This window comes from Prosopis cineraria, unplaced genomic scaffold, assembly GCF_029017545.1.
Source record: "Prosopis cineraria cultivar Desert tree isolate PC_DT_omini unplaced genomic scaffold, ASM2901754v1 PC11, whole genome shotgun sequence".
Taxonomy (NCBI): Eukaryota; Viridiplantae; Streptophyta; class Magnoliopsida; order Fabales; family Fabaceae; genus Prosopis; species Prosopis cineraria.
The window spans coordinates 9,385,967-9,407,106 of NW_026555342.1; the positions used below are offsets into that span (position 1 = coordinate 9,385,967).

Sequence of the window (21,140 nt, forward strand, 5' to 3'; positions counted from 1 at the left end):
TAATTAATAAATATAATAAATTAATTATACTATAAAATATAATAAATGTTGAGTTATTTATTTAATTTAATTTTATAATATGAGTTATAGCTATAAAAATCTTTATAAATTATGTGGCTCGTTCTTTATATCATCATGGGGACCTGCGTAGTTTTTACAGTTTCTTTTCAAGATTTTACAGTTTTTATTTTTGATTTTAATCTGGTTGCAATTTAGCATCCTTCATCTATCAAGTTGAAAACGTAGGAGAACTTTTTCATTTTGGGCATCTCAAACTAGCTTAAAAAAAATGAGGTAAACATGGTATAGATAGCCATGGACGTTCAAATCATTTTTACGTTAAAAGCAAAATAATTCACTCTAGCTATTAAGCAAGCCTCTGCACATCTATTGAAAGAGCGTTGTACTGATGTTATAATTCTCATAACACGATTTCTAAAATATCGGTGGTTAAAAAAAAAGATTATTAAAATATCAAGTACCATAGTTGCACATACATACATATACACACATATAGAGAGAGAGAGATTGAGGGAAGCATGCAGGATGCTCCAAAAAAAAAATGATTGAATATGTCATTATCTTGTATACAGTAAGGGAATTCTGCGACTGGTATGTATGAATACTTCTATTTTTCGATGGTAAAGATAAATTCATTTTCATCATGATGTGTATGTATGATAGTGTAGGAAAGGAGTGGATGAACTTGTCATTATGATTCTACCAATGAGAAAGGTCTCTTCCGTTTCATCAAGATATGCGGTATGTAGGTCGGTAGTCAGGTCGTTCACGTAAATTTATATATTTGTCCATTTCAATCGATTCTTCAAATTCAAGGATCATGGACATGCATTTTGTAATAGGATGTCGAGCTTTTCAGTAAAAAATTGCTGTTATAACCAAGGAAAAAAAATTTCGAAACTAAAATTTAATTAGATATTATAATTAGGAAAAACAAAAGCAACATGAATCAATCAAAAGGGCATTGACAAAAGTCACCAAATTAAGCAAAATTTGAAAATCCGAAACAATCCGAATCCAAGAGTGAAGTTAGACAAATTGCAGCGACCCCTTCTACATGTTAATTAATAATGTAGATAAATGTAACACAAGTGATTCAATATTCTCCCCTTTTTTCGCAAATAAAAGAAATACTTTTTCCCCCTCCAGCTTAGTGTACGTGATACCAAAATAAGAATAACAGCTGAAATAAAAGAAGCGTAGTCTAGGTAGCTAAAGTAATGCAACAAGTTGATAAAACAAGGATTTCTAATTAATGGAGATGATTTTATTGGGTTCACAAGCTGGAGGTTTGCGGGTGAAAGTGGGTGCGACGTCGTTTGGGGGGGCACGTTCGATAGATTGTTAATTACTTGGACTTGCCGTATTCAGAAGAGTGCTCTTCACTGCTTGAGGAGGAGGGGTTGAGACCATACTCGCTTGTTTGGCCAAATTCACTGCTTGCGTAGCCGCTATCCAATGCAAGCTTTCTGAACTTCTTCATGTCCGCACTGTAAGTGCTAGCATCATATTCCATACTGCTGTTTGTGAATATTGAACTCTGCCCAGGCTTCACTCCCTCGCTCAGGTCATCCAGTGACACATCACCCTCCAGTGCGCGTACAATCTGTTTCACAATGATGTCCATCATTTATACACACTAATAGCTACTCAAATATTCACACCAAATGAAACAATCATAATATATACACACTTGGCTCATTTTTGGTCGCCTTCTCGCGGAGTGCCTGACACTGGCACCAGCACAAGCCACCATACGGGCCATCTCCTGCATGTCATAATTGTTCGCTAATCGTGGATCCACCAGACCTTCAAAGCTTCCACTTTCCATCGCCTTTATGCAAAGAGGTCTGGCCTGCATATTGATGCAATTCATTATATATATATATATATAAGTGCACGGAAAGTACAGTGGGAAATTATGTTTGGAGCCATAATTAAGGAAAAGTTAAAGGTGTGTATAAATTATCTATATACCCAGTCAACTAAACTGTCCTCTTCATACTCTCCGGTGGTGTCAACCGGAGGTCGTCCTGTTATGAGCTCCAGGAGCATAATACCGAATGAGAAGACATCAGACTTCTCAGTTAATTTGCCACTTGAAGCATACTCAGGAGCCAAATACCTGAATTGCAATTATATATATGGATCAATTAGCTAACCATATGCTTCCACACTTGAATCTTTTTCCTTCTCTGAAGGATCTGAAAAGTTTGCTTACCCGAATGTTCCCATTACACGAGTGGAAACATGGGTGTTGTTGTCTTGGGTAAACTTTGCCAATCCAAAATCTGCCACCTGAATTTTTCACCCCCAGAGAGTCGATTTATGAGAACAATTAAACATATATAACCTAATATCGTAATTTCAAGCCAACAAAATTTCTTTTCCTTAATCTTCACCTTAGCTTCGAAGTTGTTTTCAAGTAGAATGTTTGCGCCTTTTATGTCACGGTGAATGATCCGTGGGTGGCCTAACGAGAATTTTAGATATAAATTATTAATGTTTCATCCTCAACCAAAAAGATAAAAATAAAAAAATGATTTGAGTGTAATTATAAATAAGATCATCAAAGCAGATCACTCACAATCCTCGTGCAAGTAAGCAAGTCCTTTGGCCGATCCAATCGCGATTTTGAGCCTAGTCGGCCAATCCATAACAGGCCGATCCTTTCCTGCCAATTCAATTTCGAAGATCGACAAGTTTTAGGGAAGAAAATACAATAATTGATTACATCACAATTCATATTATGAATGTACTACAATTAGATGAATAAAAAATCATGCTGAATAATATTAATTAATAAATTCTTAGAATATTATATCAGTTACACAAAGCATACAGTAAATATATGTAAAATGATGACAATCAAGACAAAAGTTTAGTTGGGAGAAAACAGCTGAAGCAGGAGATACAAGAGCAAGCAGCAGTTCGACGAAGGGTTTTTGCATTTAGGCACACAAAAGTCATAAAAATATAGAATAAGATATTGAGATCCAGACTGAACTGAAATTTGATACATGTTCCATAAAGGGGAAAAAAAAACGTTTGGGGTTTTTTTAGTGAAAAAACCACGCTAAACCGTTCAAGTACAATAATTAAGCCATGTCAGCATTTATAACTACCAAGTGGATCGACAAAAATTACAGATTCTAAATTTTCTCTCAAAGCATGATGGGTAAGCCAATTATAACACATTTGTTTACTTCTTTAAATGCATAAATAAAAAATATCTTTCAGCCTCTAATAGTAAAATCTCTGACCTCATTGATAGTATATGATAGAGAATTGTTATAGATGAAATCGTATTGAATATCAGATCACTTTAAAATGATGGCGCAAGCAAATCACATAAGTTATTCTACACGCAAATTATTTTTAATATATCACTTTAAAATAATATAGATAAATATTGCAAAGCTTGAGGAAAAGATAGTAGCTGGAGCGTGGAAATTAAATTAAGAGTAGGCTTAATTACCGTGAAGATGGTATTCCATTGTTTTGTTAGGCACAAACTCATAGACCAAGAGACTGCGACCATCTTGAATGCAATATCCAACAAGAGAAACGAGATGGCGATGATGGACTCGGCTGATGATATCAACCTCGGCTTGGAATTCTTTGTCTCCTTGCCCTCCCGTGGACTTGAGGCTCTTCACGGCTATCTCCTTCCCGTTCGGCAGCACTCCTTTGTGCACATACCCGAACCCGCCTTGTCCCAGCAGGTTCCCTTGGGCGAACCCATTGGTTGCCGCCGCTAACTCCTCGTACGTGAAGGTGCTCTTGTTGAACCCTAGTGCCACCGAGGGGTGTGGCGGAGGCAGCGGAGGACCTACCGGCCCTGAATAGCTCGCGCTGCTCATCTCACCGCTGTTCATGTTTCCGGAGAATGGAGCCGGCGGTGCTCCCCAAGGAGTCTTATTCACGCCTCCTCCTCCTCCTCCTGGAGGTGCCGGAATGTTCATAACGTGTTGGTCACCAGTGTTGTAACCAGTATTGTTCCAATTGTTTCCCTTCTTTGCGTGCTTGTAATAGTCATCATCTGCATCTCCCCATTTTTGTTCACACGTGAGCCACCTGTATCTTCCCATTCTGGTCTTCTAAATACTTTTAACATTTTTCCTCTTCTTCATCTACTTGATCGTTGTCTTCTTTGTTTAAACAATAAATATGAATCTTTATTCTTTGATTTTGAAATTGACATTTTCAAAAACAAGTTGTCATGTTGTTCTACCCTGATTAAGTCCGCAAGATTGTTACTTTTTATTCATTATCATTCTAATATTACAGGATATTAGACATGCATGCTACAGTTTAAACTTTAAAGTCAAGTCATGGATCACTTGGCCTTCGTGTTAGTCTTACATATACAAACGAAGTTTGACGGAAAACTGTAGATTAAATGTATTAATCAAATACGACATGCTTGAGTTAGGAAATAAAGTTGTACCAAATTTTTTGTTGGCGTAGTAAATAATGGGACCTTCAGATCTCTTCTTCTTCCTTCTGTTGCATGCAACGAAGGCGATAATGAACACGAGCAGCAGCAAGCCTGCTCCGGCAGCCAACCCAATGATAGCTGGTACGCTCAGTTGAGATCCATCGTTGTTGCTACCTGATGACGGTGATGGATTACTCGATGGTCCATGTGAACTTTTTTCCGATGGAGACAACCGGTGCACCGGTGGCGGAGGCGAAAACTCTCCCTTGGAATTCGATGGAGGTGGAGGCGGCGGAGGGCTCCTTGTTTTGTTATCGTCTCCACCGTTGTTATCGTTGCTATTAGAAGGTGGAGGAGGGGGAGGAGATGAGTTGTTGCCATTGTCTTGGTCGGGTGGCGGTGGGGGTGATTGGTTATCGGACGGTGGTGGCGATGAGGGAGGAGGAGATTGCGGCGGGGGAGACTGTGGTGGAGGGGATGATGGAGGAGGGGACTGGGGTGGCGGCGAGGAGGTGGAATCGTCAGGTGAATTTGAATCCGGTGGGGGTGACGGAGGAGAATCCGAGGAAGATGAATCAGCCGAAGGCGGGGAATCGGAAGTTGAAGCCATTAATGAATTATGTATTGCCTTCTCCAACTAATGTGATCCTTAAAGATCTATCTGGAGAAGCCTGACCCGCTCCCTCAAATGTTAATTCTCTATTTCAAATTAATCAAGTATATGAATGGAATTGGATAAGGAAAAATCAGAAAACAGAGAATAGGCATTGGAAGTATATGACGAGCACGTGCGAAAGCGAGGAAACTATTCTTCCCTTCCGAAAGAGAAAGAGATAATAGGGAAGAAGGAAAGACGTGGGAGCATACCTGAGAGCAAAGGACAGGCAGATTCTCAAAGGAAGAAGATGAAGACGAAAATGCATGGAAATAGTGGGTAAAGAAAACTAAGACATGGTGTTTTCCAAGTCATCTCCTGCAAAGTAGGGAAGTTCGGAGACTTCTCACTGCAAATTTACTATTTTTAAGCTTCAATGTTGTGTCATTGTTGCGATGAATTGCTAATATAATTGTGGCTGTTATAACTTTGAGCTAAGAAATTGAAAACGGATAATATGACTTGTTATAAAAATATGGGTAAAACTTATATATTTAATTTTGTATATTTAATATATTTAATTATATTCAATCAAATCATAATAAATGAATATCAATGTGTTAATAAAACTAAGGCTAAAATGTATAAAATTTGTTTAAATTTTGAGGTAGTTACATGTGATTTTTTCTACTTTTAAAAGTTTAAAATTAATTCTCTTAATGTTTAATTTTATTTTTCAAAACCATTACTATTAATTATATTATTTTTTCAAAAGAGTTAAAATTTTATTTAACTAAAAATATTATTAAATAAAAATATTATATTTTAGAATTATTTATAATCAATTTCTTATTTTTTTAATAATTGAGACATTAATAGCAAAAAAAATTATTATTATTGTAAAACATTTTAAATTTTTACTTTTATATTAATCTTATCCATATTTTTTTGTTATCAATAGTGCATAGTTTTATTATTTTAAAGAATAATTTTTTATTTATATTTTCATGTTAGAGTAATGTAATACACATGATTAAAATATTTAGAAGTTTAAATATTATCAGGTTAGATTAATTTATCCTTTAATATAAAAAAAACTATGTATCATTGATAACTGAAAAAGGATAGAACTAACACAAAGGTAAAATTTTAAATTTTATATGGTGATAATAATATTTTTTTTGTTATGAATGCCTCAACTATCTACAAGATATAAGAAATTAATTAGCTATAGTTCTACAATATAATATTTTGTATGATAACTTTTTGTTAATTAAATGACATTTTCACCCTTAATAATAGGGTTTTAAAAAAAATTAAAAGTTAGAGCGACTAATTTTAAATTTTTAAATATGAGAAAGATCATATGAAATTGCTTCAGAATTTATGAAAGTTTTATACATTTTAACCTAAAATTAATAATTAGAATTTATTATAAAATAAATAATTTATAAAAAATTTACATATATTAATTTAATTTAATTGGAAATAAGCTATTAAATAAATAAGGTTAAGTATATGAGTTTTTTCGTGTTTGCATTTGCCTGCTGCATTATATTAGGAGGAGGAACTTTCAGGAATTTAACGCAAAATTGAAGTCACACGTCGACACTATATGCTTTCATGGGGCACTGGTTTAGAATGAGTCAATCCGATCCGTCCAACATACATATGGCAGCGCTTTTCAATTCATTAATAACATATCCCTTCTTTAAGAAATTATGCTTTAACGGTATTGATAACGCACGACAAAATTCCCTTGGTATTGAATTATTATATGTATAAGTTTTGCACAACAAAAATGTTCGTCAGTTCAAAGACCCATACGAAATCGATCAATTTTACTTGTTGAATTTGGCACAGATTTTGGTTCTAATTAAAGCCTTTTTAATTAATTCCATCCTGTCCTAGAGAGCCAATTCTTCAAAGCTCCTGCCCCTGAGATCCGTAATGCGATATGCAAGTTTGATGAAACTTCCCATGGCCATTGACCCTTTAGTTCAAAGAGAAGACATGAATAAAATGGAATAAAAAATGAAATGAAATGAAACGTTAAACCTAAACAAAAGGATGAAATAGAGTGGTGAATTGATTAGTACTTTTAGGTGGGAAACTCTTGCTGATTTAGATTTGAGGTGGGCGTGTTGATTCCATCAAGGAATGAGGCTTTCACAAACAATCATATTTCTAAGACTTTAAAAAATGATAAATCTTTTGGATTCAAAATATAATAATCCCTCTCTCTTGATTTATGAGACATGTTAAAGGCAATTTATTTATTAAAATATAAGATGTTTTAACAAAAATAAAATTTAATTAATTATACTTTTTGTAATATTACCGTTCTCTTCTTATTATATTTTAACTTTATATTTAATTAATATTTCACATATAAAATTATACTAAACAAAAGATAATTTTTAGAATTTCTATTTATGCTTTAAAAATAATATTATAAAATATATTAAATAAATATTATTAATATACATAATTTTGTTAAAAAATGCTTTCTTCTATCTAAAATATAAACATTTTTTTTACTAATTTTGATTTAAAATATACCTATAACTGATTTTCATTTTATTTTTTTACATTTATTAACATAAATTTTTGTATAAATTCACTTTCCATTATAAATACATCAATAATTATAATTAAAAAGAAAAAATAATATACATTTTTATGAGAATAAAAATTTTAATATAAATTTAAAAAAAATATAGTGAGATTAGATTTGAAAACAAAAACCCGTGAAAATGGAGATCACAATGATGAGCATAAAAAAAATAGAGAGAATGTACTAGAAAGCTGCGAGCTGGTGAAGAAGGAAACCGTCACAGTTCCAACTTCAAAGCGACTTTCTTTCAGATACGCTTCTGCCCTCGTGCTAATCTCCTTCCCGATCCTTTCGCCCGTACGATGCCTTCCCGAAGAAGAACCCTCCTGAAGGTCATAATTCTCGGCGACAGCGGGTTCTTCTCTCTTCTCTCCTCTATTAGACTATTCCTGCGTTTTTGGATGTTTGATTCTATGACTTTGGATCTCAACGCGCCTCTTGGCTTATAAGAATCGAAACATGTTATGGAAATCTCTGGAGTTCATTTAGTATCTGTTAGTTGAATTTATACAATCAATTCGATTATGCCATCTAGTTCTGCTGGTACCCACTGTCAATTTTCCTGTTTCGATTTCTGTAATTCTCGGCCAAATAACAATAACAAACCAGTGCAATTTACAGTTTTGGATAGTGATATATTTTGCAAATGATCTATAGTAAAGGGCGAGTTTCCTATTCGTTTGGTACAAGATCTTCATTTTTCAGAACAATTCGTTTAGGAAATGTAACTTTTGTGTGTGTTCTTCTTTTTTGTTTGTATCAAACTAAATAAAAATGATCAAATTATTTGGTTATAAGCGCTCAGGAAGTTGATTTTAAGGTTACGGAGTTATAAACGTTACGTTATAGCAGTCTTTTTGACTAAAGAATATGGTGCTTTGCAGGGTGGGGAAGACATCTTTGATGAATCAGTATCCTTTTGTGCTTGTGCCGAAGCTCTTTATACTCCCACAAATCTTAATAGCATATTAGCTACTAATTTTGATAGTATTATCTAAGTCAGTTGTCATATAACATCTCTGTCTTTCTGTAACATAAGTATTATAGATATGTGAATAAGAAGTTTAGCAATCAGTATAAAGCTACCATCGGAGCTGATTTTTTGACAAAAGAGGTGCAATTTGAAGATAGGCTTTTCACCTTACAGGTTTGTGAATGGTGCTTGCCATATGCTGTCTGCCTGTCTCTTTTTCTAATGTCCAAAGTAGCCTGTATGCAAGAGCCACAAGGCTAGAGCCCCGCCCAATGGTGTCTAATGTCAGTGAAAATGTTCGTTTGATTGTGATATTACATGGAAGTACCCTTCTTCAAATCTATTTTGCAACTTACATGCCAACAAAGCTGAGGAGTTCTTTGGACTCAACCTTCTAAATGAAGTTTGGCTTATGATGTCCCGTTTTTCAGACTCATATTGTTAACGTACATTTGGGGGAATTTGTCATATATATTTCATTTCAGCATTTCAACACAGTAATTTTAAATGTATAGTTGCGTATGTCTGGTATCAAGCTTCTTTAGTCATTATCTGTTTTACCGTTAAAATGCTATAAGTTTCTCAAAAAAAAAAAAAAAATCTCGTACATAGCTGTAGGCTGCTGAAGATGTTCTTTCCTATCAGATCTGATTTTTTCCCCCTAATTCAGTTATAGTTTTCTTTTCATTATTAGATCATGCCCATGCTGCACTCCTTCAATGAACTTGCACCTCTAAAAAATATAAATACGGATGTTATAGTATATAAAATAATGATATGGTGTTTTCATTTATCTAAATATCAAGTATCTTGAGTGATAATGGTATACTTGCTAAATTTATATATTTGAAATGTATATTTTCAGTGAGTAATGGCTAATGGCTGAATCTTTCTCTTTCATTAGTGTTACTATGGAGTTGTTGTGGTGAAATATTATGAGCTCTCTAGATTGTTCTTCTTTGTCCAGTAAGCGTGGGGTTAATGGCTTCTGCTTATTAATCATACTCTTATAATGTGATGTGTTTCATTTTGTAGATTTGTTTATGTGGATAGGCAGTTTGGGCGTATTATAGACTATTTACTATGATTCTTTTTTTTATTATAAAAGTTCTAAGCAAGGCTTGGTTCCAATAATCAAATATCAGCCTTTTATGTTATTAGATTTAATTTTGCAGATTTGGGATACAGCTGGGCAGGAAAGATTCCAAAGCCTTGGTGTTGCTTTCTATCGTGGTGCTGATTGCTGTGTTCTTGTATATGATGTTAATTCCATGAAATCATTTGACAACCTTAACAACTGGAGGGAAGAATTTTTAATTCAGGCATGACTTGTTCCCTCAATCCTCTCCATAGATACAAATTTTGAATTTTAACAACTATTAGTGTTTTTAAAGACACTAATATCTTTGATCACTTCGACAGGCAAACCCTTCCGATCCAGAGAATTTCCCTTTTGTTGTTATAGGAAACAAGATAGATGTGGATGGTGGGAACAGTAGAGTGGTATGTTTTTGCCTTGAATTTTCCTTGTCTTCTTGGCTCTCTCTCCGTCTGTCTGTCTAAAACATGCATTAGAGGCATTTGTGAACCTGAAATTTCTAACTCAGCTACTACTAAACATATGGACTCAATAATGAAGTTTTGTGTGCAGGTTTCAGAGAAGAAGGCTCGAGCTTGGTGTGCATCAAAAGGAAATATCCCATATTTTGAAACGTCAGCAAAGGAAGGTATCAATGTTGAAGAAGCATTCCAATGCATTGCAAAGGATGCCCTGAAAAGTGGGGAAGAGGAAGAAATGTAAGTTGCAAAACATGTGAATCTCTTCTTTCATGTGTATGTTGAGGCACTAGAAAACAAATTATGCTGTCCGATTTTTTTGATAGTGTTAATCTGTTGGGGACATAGCTTGTTCCTATTGGCATTATAGTTTTCTGTATTTAATAAACTGCAGCATCCAATATTAGCTGCGGGCGCTTATTATTTGCTGGCAACCAATGCTTATATTCTTTGTCTAATTTGTTGGAATCATGACCTTATATTGTTGTTGAGTGGCTAGCTTGGACTGTGCAATTGGAACAATTTTTGGACAATAATTGAGTCACAAATAAACATTTTGCCCCTCTTCTTTTTCACTGCAGCTACTAATTCATTATTTAAATTCTACAGCTACAATGGAAATTAGTGTTGGCTGTTGAGTGGTTAAGAAAGTCTGGAAAATGTTAACCTGGAAGTGCATATATGTTTCAATTTTTCTCGTTAGTGCATGTTTGCGGCATCCACTGATAGTCATCCAAACTTGTATAGATACTATACTATTTGGAAATCAAAATATTCTGTTATGATGCCGATGCATAATTTGGTTTTTGTTGTCCTGATGGAACTTCTTTGCTTATTGAAGATACCTGCCTGACACAATCGATGTTGGAAGCAGTAGTCAGCGACGATCGTCTGGATGTGAGTGCTGATTATATTGCCTTCTAGTTTCAAAAGAAAGAATATCATTTGGAATTATTTGATCATGTTTGGCTGTTGCTGTCTGTAACTTTATTGTACGTTAGTGTCTGCTTAAGAATCAACCGGTCCAATGCTTTCCATTGGGTGCTTGTTTCGTTTATGTGCTAACTAGTCGGATTTAGTTGCTTTCCTTGTACGGCATTTCTATATTCTCAAAGAGACCCAGTAAGATCGTTCCGAGTGTTGATGTTATTTGTTATTTTGCTTCAATGTTTATTTATTTTATTTTTTTTGACTTTTGACACTTGGCATATTAAAATTTTCCACGTCTAGTTTGCATTGATCACCCTTTGCATCATGAAGTTTTTAAGCCTCAATGCTGTATTTATGGTGCGAGCATGTGACTTACACTCAGTGGACAAGGTTTATTAAACGTTAAAGCTGCGATAGTTTATGATACAGCCAGGTAGGGCTCCACCCTGAAACAGATGCAATTATCGTTTTAATGGGGTTTCTGCATTAACCAAAGGGGAAGGAATATCAAAAGCATTCCTTTGCTAGATACAGTACAACACAACTAATGTGACCGATAAGGATCCTCGCGTTCGGAGCCTCTGTGGTGCATCCCCCTTGCATAGATCTGGAGTGTCTGTGTTATCGATGGCCTAAGGGTACATCTATAGCTAAGGCATGATGCCGTTAAGTCTTCACAGCTTAAGTGGGGCAGACTTAGGATACCAGTTGTTCACGCAAAAAATAAATAGATAAAACCAAGGCATGAGAGGGGTGGAGAAGAGCAAAACAGTTGCTGCATTTCCGGGCATTGAAGATCTGACCTCTTATCTGAGTCGAAGATGTAGAAAAATTGGCCATGGGAATTAGATCCGAAAAGGCCAAATTGCAACTTGCGAGCCCCTGCATGGCCGCTTCAGAGTCAGAACTCAGAAGAGATCTTGGCATCCTCGACCTCTTTATTCAGCTATGGGGTCTTCCCAACTCTCTTGCCTAGGGGATAATTTAAGAAGTGGGGGGTGGGGGGGGGGGGATCACTTCCAAGTTCTATAAATAGAAATGGAATTACGGCAGCTTTGACTGCTCCTGTTGCATTCAAAAAAACATAAAATTATTTTGAAGTTACATCTCTTTTACTGACCTCTGATTTTCAAACTACAGTTACTCGGGCTTTGCTTATTAACGTACTTGTTAATTCGCTCTGCGGTTTGCAAAAGGAATTTCCTTTTTCCCCTTATATCCTTTTCCATTTAAATTGAAAGATAAATAGGTAAACGTTTCAAATTTATTTAAATTTTCAAGCAATTGAGTAAAATCTAACATAGAAAGGAGTTCGGTCACCCTTGACTTAGTATGATTTCAGAAGATAATTTTTTTCTGCTGGGAAAATGAGGGCAAGAGACGCAAAAAACTAGAACATAAGCTTCGACAAGCAAAACAATTGTACTCTTTAACAAATAGAACAGGAATGATCCCAATGCAAGCATCTCCACCAAATCACTCGCGAGCCCTACCTAGAATTAAAACTGCACTTGCATCCTGTTAAAGTGCAAGTAATCCCTCATACTGCTTACAAGTTATACATGACCAAAAAGGCAACCGATACATTGAAACTAGGTAAACCCTTCCAAAGCTCAGCTAAATTTGTAGAAAAGCCTGTTGAATATTAGAGTTGGGACCAACCCCAAACAATGGAGAGAAGAAAACACAAAGCAAAAAGGCACAGCACGCTTATCTAGTGTGGAAAGTTCTAATATTGGAACAAGCAAGACATGTACATCCTTAAAACCATCTGAATTTCAAAATGCACCTTCCCAAGAGTTAAGCGAAGTGAGATGGGAGAAAGCAGCCCTTCCCAGCATGTCTATCCACTTGCTCGAGCTAAGCACGTCAAAACATTAATATAAGCCAATAGCCCTACAAATTCAATATGTCATCAGATCTATTTCCTAATCGCCACCTCTTGCTGCTCCTTGTAACGAGGTAAAGATGATCTTACAATCCATGACTCTGGTCATGGAACTGTCAGTAACTGGTTTTGGAGTGGGTCTCCCGACTCCTAACCAACGCTTGGCCTTTAAAGAATTGGCTGCATCGCATATGACCATGAGTGAGTAATGCAAGGACATAGTTAATAACAGAATTAGTCACCAGAACCATGCAACCATTTGATTACTTTAAGTAGCAATTAAGCTATCACACACAAACAAAAATCAGTTGACAAAACCGTACAGTCTATGGTGGAGGCTTTCACATGGGCATGGAAACATCATTTCTAAACGTCTGCGGGGCAAGTAGTAAGCAATTTCCCGTAGTGCCACACATGGTGTTCATGATTTCATGTACCATGTAAAGCTTGGCTCTTGAGGTTTCACAATTAAGTCAAAAAAAATGTGAGTGCAAAAGAAACACGAAATCAGAATGTATCAAGTGTGACAGTCCACCTAAAATAAAGTATAATATGCTCTACAGCTCTAATTAATCCAAACCATAGTTTCTTTCAAGTGTCACACAATCATGCTTAATCAGATCCAATTATCCGATAAATAGTATCAGTATGTCATGCCAAGTACAACTTTTGGACTGCATGATCAAAAGTCATGGTAACAACTTGCCATTCTCTGAATAAATAAACAGCTCAAGGACACTTGGACCAAGGCAAATTAGTATAGCCTCAAGATTGAAACTCATCAATGATGAAATGCCACTCTCAAGTAGAAATAGCCTGAATTATCAACACAAACATGTCTTCCATCCATGATGAGGGAAACATCCGAGTCTACGTTTTGCTTACTTTTCTTTGTCCTATTCATGCACTTCTTGTTTGTTCCCATTTTCAGGTTCCTTTACATCTTAGAATACCAGTATTAAACTAAACCTTTCTAGAAACATCAAAATGAGGTATTCTACTGGCAATGCTATTACAATTTCAACCAACAAAAAATCAGCAACAAATTAAATGGATACTCACATTATCAGAAAAGTAGCAGACTATCAGTAGGTAAGAATATTTGAACATTCTCAAGATGCACGTGACATTTATTTTGTCTCAACAGAAGAAAGGTTCTCCTGGCTGGATGGCAGAACTGAATTTCCCGTTGCAGGTGATGATAATGAATTTGAAAGGGTGGTTGCCACATTGCCCATGGATCTAGAAATTGGTAGCCTCTGGGGATTCATATTAATTGGTGGTCTAGGTGCTGAATTTACAAAATTCATAGGAATTCGATTGGTTGGTAAGGAAGGGGGTACACCTCTAGATGAAGGTGGTATACCGAGGCGAGATGCAATTATCATTGCTCTCTCATGGTAAAGCTTCTGACGTGAACGATCCAAGTGTTCTCTGACCCTCATCACCACGTTATCCATATCATTGAAAAAGGCTAACTTTGTCTCCAACTTATGCACCTGCAAGTTGATGAAATACTCTATGAATTTCAAAGGAATTGAAAATAAATAAATAAATCCCTGCGCTTACTTTCTCTAACAATGAGGATACCTGCTTTTCTATCAACAATGTAGCAAGTTGTCGAATTTGATCTTCTTCTTGATTTGCTAGAAGTTTTGCCTTAACCGCTGCTGCAGCAAGGGTAGAAATCGCAGCACGCTTTAATTTTTCAAATTTGTTTTCTTGTTTGGTATTTATGTTATTATCTACCATTTTCCTACCATTTTCTGTGTGGTCTTCACCTGCTGCATAAGGAAGGCATCAATCATTTTAGTGAACTTAAGATAAAAGCTATTCAAAACAAAACCTTTCAACGTGTGTGTGTGTGTGTGTGGAAGTTTGAGCATAAGCGCTCGTCAGAGAGAGAGACCTGTGCTTTTCCCATTTTCAGCACCAGACCTTGATGTGACTGGATGAGAATGTTCATTCTGATCCAAAGATGTCATATCAACATCCTTTGCTGTCCCTGTATGTTGATACAAATCTAGTGTAACCTGCGGCTCAGATTCGTTCTCTGATGGCAAGGAATTAGAAACCACATCAACATTCGTTAGTAGTTCTGTTGTTTCCATACAGTCACCAACTGGATTTCTAGATAGAGGTTTTTGAGGTTTACTTTTATCTAAGGGCAAAGAATCAGACAACGCCTCCATGCCTGTTGGTGCCTGCTCAGACTTGGGCTTTTCTCCTGCTTTACTAGACATAATGGACTGCTCAAGTTCATTCTTTTCAGAGCGAAGACAATCAGACACCACACATTCACCCTTCATTTTCTCTGCAGGCTGACAAAGCTCTTTAATAGAAGTTCCTTCAGCGTTGGATGTTGAACCATCTGAATACTGGACAGTACAATCACTGAATAACTTTGAATTGGCTGGATTTTTACAATTATCAAGCACAATTTCCTCATGATTAGCTAATACTTGTTCCTTTAAAGCAACAGGTTCCTCTGAGGCTCCACCATCAGTAGAGGTCAACTGTCTCTTGTCTTCTAAAGCATCATTTGCAATTATCCTTGGATCATTTGATACGTCTTTAGCAGTTAATAAAGACTGATCCTGTTTTTCACCTTCATCCTGGTCCACATCCATTATAGAATCCCTATGATCCATTCACACATAACATAAGCATCTCATCAACAATTCAGATTAGGCATGAAGTCGTAAGATATATATATATATATATATATGCCCCATTCAATGCAAATACCTCTCAAAACTAGAGGGTCCCTTCTTTTCATCAGGTGGATCTTCCAGAAGAAAGCAATGTCTTGCTGCAAGCTCAATGCTGGGAGAATTAGAAGATATGGATTTTAAGGAGCTATGAGCTGAAGCAACAGCCATATCAGAACCCACCAAGCGTGCAAGGAAACCTCCCTGTAAAGAAAGCAGCATGTGTTACACGACGAGAGGGATAACATTAGACTGAAAATATGAGATATATATACAAGACAGGACACCAGGAAAAGGGGAAGGGAAACATACTCTTCATACTAATTTTATCCATGTGAGATTCAACAAAGTTTTACGTTGACTATTATGAACCAAACACAAACCTCCTCCTTCATACTAATTTTATAAGCAAGAAAATTTAACACACAACAAACACCAATAATTTAGCAAAACCTACCTTCTCCAAACACATTCTATGAAATGTTTTACACACAGACAGGGAGAGAACCACATAACACCAGCCAGCAGTTGAAGTAATTTTTTAATTATTTTTGGGTGCTTATTCTAAGGAGAGAATACAAATATCATCACAGTCATAAACAATCACATATGCTTGTAATCTTTATCAAAAATGAAATTCTCTCGTTTAAGCCAGGCATTGAAAACCAGCACCACCAAGTACACAGTGCTTTCAAATTTGCAGGCTAAAACAAATTTATTTCAATCCCTTCCCTATGTTTCATTAATAAATTCAACTGAATGGACTGATTGATATCCATTACAAGTCACCAACACCTCTGCAATAAGTGCGCTAATTTTCAAGCACCTAAGCATTCAACTTACCAATGCCATGACAGGATTGCCCACCTCAGCAAATGAAGACGGGCCTTCAGGTCCAGAAGAATAACCAATAGCTTCAAATGCTTCCCCAAGAGCTTTTAGAACAAAATTGTCACCTGCTTCTTGTCCCAGTTTCACTTCAGCAGCATTTTCTAGTCTGCAAGTTCCTTCACTAATTTTCTCATTGCTGCCATTTTCTGGCATTAGAGTCTCTTGACCGGATTTTACTTTATTAGCATCTTCACCCTTTGAAGTTTGATCACACGGGGTCAGCACTTGTCCATCACTATTACTGGTCTTATGTTCAAGAGTTTCTGATGCATCTTTGACAGTAGACGAATCATTTTTAGTTGCAGCTGGATCAGCAGTTTCTTTGCAATTGGCATCAACAACATCACTGTCAACAAAAGCTTCTTCAATTGGCATTTGAACAAAGTGTAATATACACTGAGCTTTTGTTTTCGTTGCAACGTGCTCAGCAATTTCATTCCAATTTTCTTTATAAAGTTCTAATGCTTCAAGAAGCAAGAGGGTCTCCTGATCAGTCCACTTTCCACCACTAACCCCTTGAACTTCAGCTGGTTCCATAAGTATAAAATCCGTTGAAGACATACCAGAGCCAAACTTTCCATTGCTAAAGCAATCAGAACATAGATCAAAATCTGCCTGTCAGAAGCAAATTAGAAATTATCAATCACCCTATTTTTTCACCAACATATGAGAAATCTAACTGAAAGGCATAAATTCGAGTCAATCCTACAAGGTGAACAGCCTTTAGGGCACAATTATTAACAGTATTTCAAAGAATGTACCCTTTATTCCATGTTTAAATAACAGTCAAGAAGACCTTATGAAAATGGAACATCTTCGCATAGAAGATGTAAAATGTATATTGGACATTTTAGAAATAGAAAAGCATTTTGCATAAAATTGAAATCCATTGGATTTTTAACCTTTTTGATTGGATGGGAATGAATGTAGAAATACTAAATTGTTCTATAACAAACTGGGAATCTTTTTTCTTCTCTAAATTTTTATATTTTATAATGCATATACAAGAAATCCATGGATCATACCAATCAAATTCCTTTTTTTCAATTTTAATGGAAATCAAAATGTTAGTGAAAAGAAAAATATCACGGAAAAGAAAAAAAATAGATATTTTTAGACGATGGAAAAAAAAATCTTGAATTAGAGTTAGAGACTAGAAATAAAGGAAAAACAGAATATGCAGATCAACTAAATTAAGTTAATGAATTCCCTTTTACTCCAAAAAAAAAAGGAATGCACCCTCTTCCAAGTCAATAGAAATTCAAAGAGGCAAGTAGCTTTTCCAAGTTGTTGGATATGAGAGTCTTCATTATCATATTTTCTGCTTACACTCCAAGCCTTTCAATCAATCTAGAACTATGTTGTGTCACAGCACTTGATGAGTATTTGCAGAAAAATATTTTTCTAAAAATATAATTTATTGCAGAAAAGGTGGTAAATGATTCCATACATCATAATTTAGTAACTTGAAAATAAACTGAAGAGGTATAAGAGAAAAATTTGGTAACCAATACAATCCTCACAGTTGGAGGTAATTTCAACGAACTACACCAAACAAATGTAGATAATCACACGACCCTTAGAGCAGCAGACTAGAAACAGGAGCTCAAATTTAAACTATAATAAAATAAGATTAAGCCAATTAAGATATCTAGAGTCCTTAAAACATAGCTAAAATAATGCAATTCAATGACATAGGTAACAACCTGCTTCTGACAATGGTAGCGTTTGCGCGAACAATCAGCTGAACAGGAGTTGCAGTGGTACTCAACAGCTGGGCCCTCCTGTTTCACCAACTCTTCAACAAATGTTGATTCTGGAAACAAGCCAGATGGCATATCTTGAGTCATTAGGTTAGTCTTTGGAATAACATGTGGACACAATTGCACAGTTTCGAAGTGATACAATTTTTCAACCAAGGACTGCTTTTCTGTTGCCCCATCATCATCAGTGCTGACCAAAGCATTGTCCATAGATGGAAAAGGGTGGAAATTAATTAAACCCCAATGGTCCAGAAACTCCATTACCTCTTGCCTAGCATCCAAACCTCCAACATCAAGTTCAGACAAGTCTTTCAGCTCAATCTGAGCATTTGGTTTTGCATGGAACTTCTTCATAATCCAATTCCGTATCTCCATATAAATATCAGGAGTTCGATGTTCAGTTTTCCCATTAAAGAAAGAAGGCAATGCATTCTTCTCAATTGGATGGATATCCGTCCACAAAAACCAACCTGAAAGTCAATTCCAGAGGTAAAATGGTTTGTTTGAAGAAAGCTGTCGTCAGACTTAAGGTTGACACTAAGATTACTTATCCTTTTCAGTTTTTAAGAGGATGATTTTTCTTTCTTTCTTTCCTTTTTTTTTTTTGGTTTCGGTTGGGGGGGAGGGCACCATAACTTCAACTTCATGAAACAGCTGTTAGATAGTGAGTCAATGGAAAACCACCAGCCAAGCTAAAGCTTTTTAAAAAGAATAAATCTCTTTTTGAAGATTTAGGAGTGATCCAAGGATATGGTTAATAAAATCATCAATATATTGTTGTGTGATGAACATTTTAGCTACAATTAAATATTTATAGCAAAAGCAATTATTAATTCTACTATTCACATTTCTAAGGTTATGCAGAATTTTCTGATGATTTGTTGTGCTCAAACTTCCATTCTAGACCTTACAAGGTTCTGAAAAGAAACGAGAAAAACAATGTTACTGAGTTCACAAATCTCCCTTCTCTTCCTCACACTAATATTCAAAAGACAGAGGGAAAGGGTTATTTTAGAAGCTAGTCCAGTCAATAACTCAGTATAAGCATTCTGACCAACGACAATAATTTGAAATTAAAGCTCCCAAAGCAATGGGAAAAGGGATTTCATAATCATCCCATAAAGCACGGGCTAATTTAGTGTCTTGCATATTGCATAAAATCATTTAGTGAGCTCTGCCCAATCAAATTAACAAAGATCAATTTTTCCCAACATCAACCCCGCTCTTTTTCTAATAATACTGTAATGCCAGCAAGATAAAGGTGGGATGATGATAATGCTTCAACCGGTTAAACATATTTATGGTTGACTATAAAATGCGGCCTCCAGTGGTAGAATGAACCACGGTCTAATGGCAAACTGCAAGAGGCAAGCATAACTAGACTGAATAAATCCTATCGTAAGCACTAAGCAGAATGCTAAATAGAGCCTACCGTAAACCAGCACAGTCGAATTCAGCTGAAACATTCGCCTTTGGAACACCAAAGGATTCGAAGCATACATAATCAACATCGTCGAATTTCCAGTATATAATGTAGAAGAATCCGAGGAAGTCCTAAAGCTATATATAAACAAACTAGGGTTCTACAATAGACACATGGGCTCACCACAATGACTCGGAACTACATGAGCATTGGCACCACGAGATCTGACAGCTTCGAATTCAGTTTCAATCGCAGCTTCCAGAGCCTCCCACTCGCTCTCCTTCTTAATATCCTCCGCAAACGCCGCCGATTCTCTACCCAGAGCTTCAGACGTCACCGCGCGCTCTGAGTGTCTCGAATAGTCAGCAGCCAAGCCGCCGCCGCCAGCTAGCAAGGCTGAAGCGGCAGTAGTGGCGTGGTTGCTTGGGATTTGACGAGCCCTGGTCAGGGGGCCATTGTGTACGGGAGAAGGATGAGCAGGCAGAGCCTTCTCGCGAGTAACACGTTTCGAGGGCGCAGGCGTGGAATTCGAGGCGCCGAGAGTGTTACCCTTTCTTTTTAACCCTCCGGAGCGGCGGCGGGAGGAAGCCGACTCAGATGCCGGCGAATCGACGTTGGACGACGGTTGAACGGCGGCTTCGCGGTGTTTCTCCTCCATCCAGACGCTCCTCTCCTGAAGGGGGAAATTATTCAGTGTGACTGTGCTTGGTCTTCAGAGGCGTGCGTCGTCATCATATCGCGAATTGCTACTTCCAGAGCTTCTTCCCCTCTCACTGCTTTCAGGCTTTCATCTTTTTGGGCATTTGAAGGGAGGACGTACGGGAGCTTCCCTTCAATATCGATTTAATCTCGTGCGGCGCACGTCCACGGTGTAGAGCTATGCCCTTCTTCCTTATTGGTGGTGGTGGAAAGAGTCAATGGCGATGAGTCATGAGTGACATGGGTGGCAATTTTAGTGAGCTGGGGAGGAAAGGTTATTGACAAAGTTAATTAATTAATGCTTGTAATGTGCTCCAACTTTAAATTGGTCCTTTTTCCTGATGCATAGAAATGTTAAAAGTGCTTCTTACGGTTGGTGCAGCCGGGATCAAAGTAAATCCCAAAGGATTACCTACACTTTAATTGCAGGTCCTCGGATAAGCCATGTCTCGATCACACATCATTAATGACACGAAGTCTTAAGAGCCTTTAATTTTCCTGGTAACATTGGCAACCGTGGATGATTTTGCCGGTGCTAGTTTTGATGAACGTGAAATTTGGAATCCATGATTGCGTTTTGTTTCCTAAATTGTTCATCGGCTCTTCCAAATCCCACCTAGATGTTGATTTT

General features: G+C 36.6%; 3 protein-coding genes across 6 annotated transcripts; 1 reads left to right on the forward strand and 2 right to left on the reverse strand.

Moving 5' to 3' along the window:
* Positions 1–1,045: 1,045 nt before the first annotated feature.
* Positions 1,046–5,442, reverse strand: LOC129286711 (proline-rich receptor-like protein kinase PERK7). Of its 2 annotated transcripts, none has more exons than XM_054922713.1 (9): positions 5,330–5,442; positions 4,472–5,161; positions 3,500–4,063; positions 2,609–2,695; positions 2,424–2,494; positions 2,243–2,319; positions 1,999–2,146; positions 1,715–1,876; positions 1,046–1,627 (listed from the first exon to the last, which is right to left on the reverse strand). In XM_054922713.1, the coding sequence occupies exons 2-9, from the start codon at positions 5,070–5,072 to the stop codon at positions 1,370–1,372; spliced, it is 1,968 nt and encodes a 655-aa protein (XP_054778688.1). In that variant the 5' UTR covers positions 5,073–5,161; positions 5,330–5,442; the 3' UTR covers positions 1,046–1,369. The 2 variants fall into 2 exon arrangements, with proteins under 2 accessions (XP_054778688.1, XP_054778689.1); XM_054922714.1 differs by having other exon boundaries at positions 4,472–5,133; positions 5,330–5,404.
* Positions 5,443–7,826: 2,384 nt separating this feature from the next.
* LOC129286868 (ras-related protein Rab7) lies at positions 7,827–11,353 on the forward strand. Its single transcript, XM_054922948.1, has 7 exons — positions 7,827–8,029; positions 8,559–8,585; positions 8,722–8,821; positions 9,823–9,969; positions 10,070–10,150; positions 10,299–10,444; positions 11,046–11,353. Exons 1-7 carry the CDS (start codon positions 7,977–7,979, stop codon positions 11,110–11,112), a joined length of 621 nt encoding a protein of 206 aa, XP_054778923.1. The 5' UTR covers positions 7,827–7,976; the 3' UTR covers positions 11,113–11,353.
* A 1,172-nt stretch (positions 11,354–12,525) lies between these two features.
* LOC129286866 (SWI/SNF complex subunit SWI3D) lies at positions 12,526–20,710 on the reverse strand. Of its 3 annotated transcripts, XM_054922947.1 has the most exons (9): positions 19,994–20,708; positions 18,331–18,857; positions 16,577–17,239; positions 15,771–15,937; positions 15,178–15,662; positions 14,932–15,075; positions 14,613–14,806; positions 14,085–14,521; positions 12,526–13,202 (listed from the first exon to the last, which is right to left on the reverse strand). In XM_054922947.1, exons 1-8 carry the CDS (start codon positions 20,466–20,468, stop codon positions 14,153–14,155), a joined length of 3,024 nt encoding a protein of 1,007 aa, XP_054778922.1. In that variant the 5' UTR covers positions 20,469–20,708; the 3' UTR covers positions 12,526–13,202; positions 14,085–14,152. The 3 variants fall into 3 exon arrangements, with proteins under 3 accessions (XP_054778922.1, XP_054778921.1, XP_054778920.1); XM_054922946.1 differs by having other exon boundaries at positions 14,613–14,803; positions 14,932–15,662; positions 19,994–20,710; XM_054922945.1 differs by having other exon boundaries at positions 14,932–15,662; positions 19,994–20,709.
* Between the last annotated feature and the right edge of the window lie 430 nt (positions 20,711–21,140).